Source organism: Diprion similis, chromosome 1 (genome assembly GCF_021155765.1).
Source record: "Diprion similis isolate iyDipSimi1 chromosome 1, iyDipSimi1.1, whole genome shotgun sequence".
In the NCBI taxonomy this organism is placed as follows: Eukaryota; Metazoa; Arthropoda; class Insecta; order Hymenoptera; family Diprionidae; genus Diprion; species Diprion similis.
Window position 1 is genome coordinate 11,376,235 of NC_060105.1, and position 6,710 is coordinate 11,382,944.

The following is a 6,710-nucleotide window of genomic DNA, read 5'->3' on the forward strand; positions in this document are numbered from 1 at the left end:
GAGCCATCGTCACGTGGGGATTCAGTCGCGAGATTTTCACTTTAAATTCAGATTCATTCGAAGACGGAAGTGAGAGTGCTGAAGCCACATCGGTCCACGCAATACACTCAGCGCATATAATTGACAGGTCAGTTATAATTTCGTTAATAATTCTTTAAGGATGTTGTTCGATTAAAATGCGCATCGATCAAGTTCAAGCAATGAAACGACGTGCAGAAAGATCCCGACAGTTTTAACGGACGGGCCGTAAATAATAATCACATTTTTTGTGATCTCGTAAGGATAACGTAAAAGTGACTGATGATCTGTTACAGTTGTTTCTTAATTCTGTTTAATTCATAGATAATTAATAGATCGAACGAAAGTTCGTTACGATGCCTGGAAATCAGACTCGCTCTTTACGGCGTCGTTCCATGCGACGCCAGGCTTCCCTGAGGAACACCGTAAACACCGAGTGTTGCAAAGTGTCTTGCAGAGCAGGTGCGCATCTTTGTAGCAATAAAACTAACAAAAGAAAAAGAACAAACTAGGTAATTATTCATCGGAATTACGATTAATTGAATATGTTAATACGTAAATTACAGGCCTCCGTTCATCCAAAGCGATCAAAAATGGAGCCCTACAATTAAAAAATGACGGAACGATCTGCACACATATAAAAGGTATTAACTATCTTTTGTTATTCAGCGGATACACGACTTGCTGGAATATAATCGAGATAGAATTGAGTCTAAAAAAGTGAAAATACTGGATACGATTTTGAAAAATCATTAGGTACTTTATTTAGGAGACTAGTTGTAAAAATGTTTTTGTTAATACAGCATAGATGCTTTTGAATTGCAAAAGCAATATCAGGAAAATAATTTAGACATACTTTGAAACGAATTAACACCAGTGGAGAGTGGTTGGGTGGTATTCGGATGAAAAAAAATTAATTACGAAACAGAATGTACTTTGTGAAAATATTTCAAGCTAATTTCTAAAAATCACCTTTGGTGAGCAAGTGTTGATTTTATATATCACTAAAAAATCGCATTTTCATTAAATTCGAAAATTTACCTTAACTAACTCAATACTTTACATAAAAATGCGTTATCTCTTATTAATAAAATTTCACGGATGAGCAAAAACTGATTCATTTGAAAACCAGTGAAAGAGTATCCCATCAAATCCAAGCCTACCTAGAAGGTCAAAATCAAATATGTTTCCGTAGCTCATTATTCGCATTTTTAGTAATTCTAATGTGGTTCATTCCTTCCTTAAATTTTCCCATCATAAGTTCAATACATCTTTTTCGCAAAAATAGTGAATTGTGCTTACTAGTGAAGATATTTAAACCGACTTTTTTATATCAATTTCTGCATCATGATACATACGACTGTAAAAATAATTTTGGCAATAGGCACAATTTGCAAATTGACATCTATATATGACAAAGTATTTTTAAATCACTATACATTTTAGGACCTACTGGTCAATCTCCCGTTGACTTGGCACCTACTGAAGTAGTACGTAACGAAGAGTTTCCACCACTTAAAATGACAGGACACTGGACTCCACTTGGAAGCGCCTTCATGTACAACACGGGAAACACAGGTCAGTTTTTAATGGGTTCAATTTTAGTCTCTCTCTCTCTCTCTCTCTCTCTCTCTCTCTCTCTCTCTTTCTATCTCTCTGTAAAAGTGAGATTGCCTGCTTTCCTCCGAGCTAACAGCGTTTTATTCAGTTTTCTTCCTTTTTTCAAAATTCTATAACAGCTGAGATTAGGATGAGCCTTGACCGACCGCCCGCCATTTTGTCTGGAGGACCTCTGAAAGAGGAATACGAGTTCGCACAATTGCACTTTCACTGGGGAGCCAGTAACTGTCATGGTGCTGAACACTCTCTTAACGGAAAATTGTAAGCATTAAATACAAAATTGCAAAATCAATACGGGCTTCAAGATCAGAAGATAATTCTGGTCTTGAATTAATTTACTAGTTTGTACATAGATTAACCAATTCGGGATCGGTTAAGTAGAATGCCAAGAATAGTTAATTAATTGTGAACATAATTTTACATTTTTGAAGGCCGAATGTTTCTTGAAAAGATTTGATTTCGTTATTGTTTGCTTGTTGTTTTTTTTCCTGTCGTTTCAACAATTTATTTCACATCGTGCTTTTTAACGTAGTAGTTCCTTAAGGTTGTGAACTAATCAGTTGATTTGAAAAATACGTTTTGTGGCTTAAAAAATTGTCTGCTAATCACGTGCAAAAATTTCAATTCCATAAAACGTATTTAGGATACAATTTTCAGTCCGTAAAGACATCTTAATTTTCTGTGTTTTTGTAAATTCGCGAATTAGCAAAGATAATTTGCAACTATAACAATTCTATATATATACGAAATGGCATGTAACAAATGTAACTTAAATTCTGTCAGATTCTCGATGGAAGCACACGCAGTGCATTTTAACAGAAGATACGAGACTTTTGAAAACTGCTTGGACAAGCGTGACGGCGTTGTCGTTGTTGGCTACTTTTTGCAAGTTGTGGGCGATGACAGAACTGAGGATCATCCACAGTTCGCAAAGGTTACGGACCACCTCCACCACGTAGTAGAGCCTAATACGAAGGCAGAACTTCCGCATGGTCAGTAAATTTCACAATATGCAGAATTAAGACCTTAAAAGTGAAACCAGGAGATTTCAATGATTTATTAATTATTATTACAATAATAATTGCAGATGCTTTAGCTTGGATGAAACAGGGTCGATGCCTCTGTAGTGGATACTACACGTATCACGGCTCGCTGACCACACCACCCTATAACGAATGTGTCACGTGGATCCTGTTCCCGGATCCAATAAGGATCACCAAAAGACAGGCCGAGCTTTTCCGCAACATGAAGTCCCACTCGGGAGGCTGCATTACCGCCAACTTCCGCCCTGTCCAAGGCCTAAACGGGCGGGAAATATTTTTTGGAAGTTAACCTCAAAGCGCTATGTTCATTTACAGTTAAGAGCTTTGTATTTATTTATGACTAGCAAATAGCCATATATGTATGTACCCTCAGTATTCTACCAAGTAGAGTTTGCCGCAGTTTTCTATACTATGTATAAGCTATAATTATGAGTTAGATATTATAAGTTGTACCTGTTATCGAGTAAATGAAGTGATATAAAGAACGTATCTTGATTAACATCGACGCGCTAATCTCGCATTGATGATCGATCGGTAAACACCAAGGTTACCATCACTATTCCGATGTCTGAATCATTATCAGCTGCATAATCTGCACATATGATGGATCATCTGGTCATTGAGATAACTGCATGACCAGATGCACTGTCATACGCCGTCCAAAGTCAACTCGATTATCCAACAGCATACCTAATTCACCAGCAAACTCGTTCCTTCCGTCAAGTGGGCGATGGTATGTAAATCGATACCTGAAACGACCCGAGCGAAATTCACGTGTTTCCCGTCATTCGCATTTTGCCTTTTCTAAATTTAACTGGCGTGAAATTACACTAAAAAAAAAAAAAAATACAGCAAAAAAAAACCTTGGAGTCAGAACCACGAGACATCCAAATATGAATAATCAAACCAGTAAGTTGCTTATGATGCAGGGGTGATTTGTGGTAAATCTTAATCAAATTATATGCACTGTCACACCGAAGGTAGGAAACAGTTGGGTCAATCCCCCATAAATCTCGATGAAGAAAATGTCATCGGGATCCAGCTCCCACCGTTGATCATGAGCGGGCATTGGAGCCAGGATGGCTACACCACACTCGTCAACACAGGATCAACTGGTAAATCCTTTTATAGCCGGTTCAGGAAGCTATTTTCACTTGCAGGAAAATCTCTCCTCGAAGCATCACTTCGATCACATAGATCTTTGCAGCTTGCATCGTCGCGGCGCAATCTCCTTCGCCAAGTTTAATCCTGATAATTTCATCCTACCCAGCGCGTATCACCCTTGGGGGTGAGAGAATTCCAGCAACGATTCGCGGCGGCCCTTTTGGAGACGACGTATATCAGCTTGACGAAGTCACATTTCGCTGGGGCTCAGCGGATTGCATGGGAGCTGAGCACACGTTGAACGGCACCTGGTTCACAATGGAAGCTCAAGCCCTTCACTGGAATTTGCGATATGGTGCTTTGGAGAAGTGTTGGGACAAGCGAGACGGACTTGCCATTTGCGCCTATTTTCTTCAAGTTTATCAGCTACCAGCCTGGGAGGAAAATCCCCTCTTCAGCAAAATCACTGACAACTTGGACAAGGTCATTCAGCCCGGAATATCAGCGAAGATAACTCCAAGTATCTATACGATTATTTCAATCATAAGTATATTGACTGATAGTCATTTCGAGTTTGGTACATATCAATAAGCTGCTAATTGATTATCACGTTGTTCTACCTAGTCGTCTTGGAATTTCGCATGTTAAGTGCGATCAGTTATCCTTAGTAACACCACTAAACAAAGTAATCCTTCTTTTGAAATCACCTGCTTTCTTCTGAGAAAGTTGATCGCGGAGACATTCTTAGATAAAGGATGCATCTGAGTCGTTGAATATTGACGTGGGAAATTCCTATACAATTCATTTCAATTTCCAAGATGTGAAGACAGGCTTCCTTGTTTATTGTATCCACTGATAGAAATTAATGATGCTGTTGTTTGATCCTTCGCTGCACCAAAACAGACCAACTAAAATATGCCCTTCTAGTACAGACGTCTCAATATAATCATGACAGATCGTAATCGATTCCTTTCGCAAAACTGTATCGATATAGGACGTCAACGAATTCATTCTAGTAGTTTTTTTAATCGTCTGAATCGTCTTCCTAAGCTTTAGTGTAATCGTAGAGGTTTCTGCTATTGATGAAGTATCTGTCACGCCCCTGGCTAAAAACGAACTTTACCTTGAGCATCATCAAGCATGTACCACTGAAGAAAGATAATTAAGATCCTTATTTTCATAAAATTTAACTATCGAATCATTCTTTTTCTTTCTTAAGTTGACCAAGTCAAACTTTTTTGCACATCTAGATTCGTTGTGCTGGATGAGGCAGGCCTGCCAGACACCGGGATACTACACGTATCAAGGCTCGATCACAACGAGTCCATATCACGAGTGCGTCACTTGGATAATCTTCCCAGAGCCTGTGAGGATATCCGAACATCAGGCAAGAATGTTTCGCAGTTTACGCAATAAATATGGCAGCTGCATACGGGAAAACCATCGGCCTGTACAACATCTCAACGGACGATTAGTTTACTATGCTAGTTAATAATCGTAACCATGTTGGAACTAATATAGTAGTACAAGTTTCAAGCTCAAGTTTCTTTTAAGAACTACACGTTAGTAGGCCACAGGAAGTTAACTATCGAGTTATTGTCAATGCGATTATACCTAGAGACATTGCAAAAGCACACATGCATTTTGAAGATTTTCCAAGGGTTCAAAAATATTTATCGGAATGGTAATCAGCGTTTCTTTGACCTCATGTAATTCACTGATATTAAAGTGAAATTTTATCGCGTTACAGGCTGGAGAAAAAACATGTTCTTACATTTCGAACTTTTTCAGAATAATTCATTTATTACAATGGGTAAGATAACAATCTCAACCTCCGTACTCGAATTTAACCTGACTGTTTGAGTCTATAGATATGTGCATGTAAGTACGAAGGTCAAGCCTCTTCACATAACTCATACCCAATAATGATGCGAAATTGCGGTTTTTGTGAATACCGTCTGAACCGTTGTAATAAACGAACTAGATCAGTGTTCGAAAGAGGGCGCGATCAAAGGCCGAAACACAAACAATAATATTTCATTATTTTCACCTTCAACAAAAGAAATTATCATTCTATTTATTTAACACCGAGTTTTTTGCTTGGTTGCAAATAAATAAATTATAGGTAGTTCAAACTAAACATCTATTCTCGGAAGAGAAAACAAACCTTTTGCTTATTTTTTTTCAGCACTTTTCATAGCTTTCAACTTCGTTTGTGATTTCTCCGAAGTTTTCTACACTGTCTCCAAACATTTTCTCTAAGAATGAGGTAAAATTTGATTGTGAAATACCTTAGGCGTCAATAATGTGTACAAAGTGACAAATTCTAGCGAAGAATTTTGTATGAAATTGAGACCGTTAACGACTCTCCAAAACCTCAGAATTTCCAAAGATTGTTCTAAAAACCATGTAAAGCACAAAAACGTGCGGAATTAGGATTCTAGTCAAGTTTTCACTGATTTCTTTTGTGAGGAGTAACCTGTGCTGATATTGACTCTAAATAAGGTAGATACCTACTACTGTGATTGTTATACCATATGGAATAATGTTCTGATGTTCAAAAGTTGTGATTATGATAAATAACAGTTATATCCAAACTTGGCCTCGGGTGTTGATAGAATTTCGCTTAAGTCATTATATTATCGACAATCAGCGTTGTCTCTATGGTTCCATTTTTTGTTCGGCTTACGTGAGTAAGCGCTGACCGGACCATTATAGCGAACAAAACGACTATGGGACGATTTTGAGTAGAAAACAGTAGGTAAGTATGGTCCTTGGACTTTGCAGATCAGGTGTCAACTTGTTAATAGCTTCACCCAGCTAGCCATCATGCAATTATAATACCTATGAATCGTTCGTAAGGTTCAATGCTACAATATAAGTTCCACGCCGGTTTCTCCAGCAACAAAACGTGACCGAGCCGTG

General features: G+C 38.1%; 2 protein-coding genes across 4 annotated transcripts; both read left to right on the forward strand.

The window, feature by feature from the left end:
- LOC124409885 (carbonic anhydrase 1-like) lies at positions 1-3,160 on the forward strand. Of its 2 annotated transcripts, none has more exons than XM_046887832.1 (7): positions 1-99; positions 333-480; positions 585-662; positions 1,465-1,596; positions 1,758-1,899; positions 2,422-2,630; positions 2,726-3,160. In XM_046887832.1, exons 2-7 carry the CDS (start codon positions 375-377, stop codon positions 2,968-2,970), a joined length of 912 nt encoding a protein of 303 aa, XP_046743788.1. In that variant the 5' UTR covers positions 1-99; positions 333-374; the 3' UTR covers positions 2,971-3,160. The 2 variants fall into 2 exon arrangements, with proteins under 2 accessions (XP_046743788.1, XP_046743795.1); XM_046887839.1 differs by lacking the exon at positions 1-99 and adding an exon at positions 110-127 and having other exon boundaries at positions 343-480.
- Positions 3,161-3,313: 153 nt separating this feature from the next.
- On the forward strand, positions 3,314-5,277 carry LOC124409875 (carbonic anhydrase 1-like). Of its 2 annotated transcripts, XM_046887811.1 has the most exons (4): positions 3,314-3,590; positions 3,662-3,796; positions 3,952-4,305; positions 5,036-5,277. In XM_046887811.1, exons 1-4 carry the CDS (start codon positions 3,314-3,316, stop codon positions 5,275-5,277), a joined length of 1,008 nt encoding a protein of 335 aa, XP_046743767.1. The 2 variants fall into 2 exon arrangements, with proteins under 2 accessions (XP_046743767.1, XP_046743775.1); XM_046887819.1 differs by having other exon boundaries at positions 3,410-3,796.
- The last annotated feature ends 1,433 nt before the right edge of the window (positions 5,278-6,710 follow it).

Coding starts and splice junctions, on each gene's coding strand:
- LOC124409875 (XM_046887811.1), top strand. CDS start 3,314: ATGACCAGATGCACTGTCATACGCCGTCCAAAGTCAACTCGATTATCC. Junction 3,797..3,951: donor CGTCAACACAGGATCAACTG/GTAAATCCTTTT, acceptor CATCCTACCCAG/CGCGTATCACCCTTGGGGGT. Junction 4,306..5,035: donor ATCAGCGAAGATAACTCCAA/GTATCTATACGA, acceptor TTGCACATCTAG/ATTCGTTGTGCTGGATGAGG.
- LOC124409885 (XM_046887832.1), top strand. CDS start 375: ATGCCTGGAAATCAGACTCGCTCTTTACGGCGTCGTTCCATGCGACGC. Junction 481..584: donor CAAAGTGTCTTGCAGAGCAG/GTGCGCATCTTT, acceptor CGTAAATTACAG/GCCTCCGTTCATCCAAAGCG. Junction 2,631..2,725: donor GAAGGCAGAACTTCCGCATG/GTCAGTAAATTT, acceptor TAATAATTGCAG/ATGCTTTAGCTTGGATGAAA.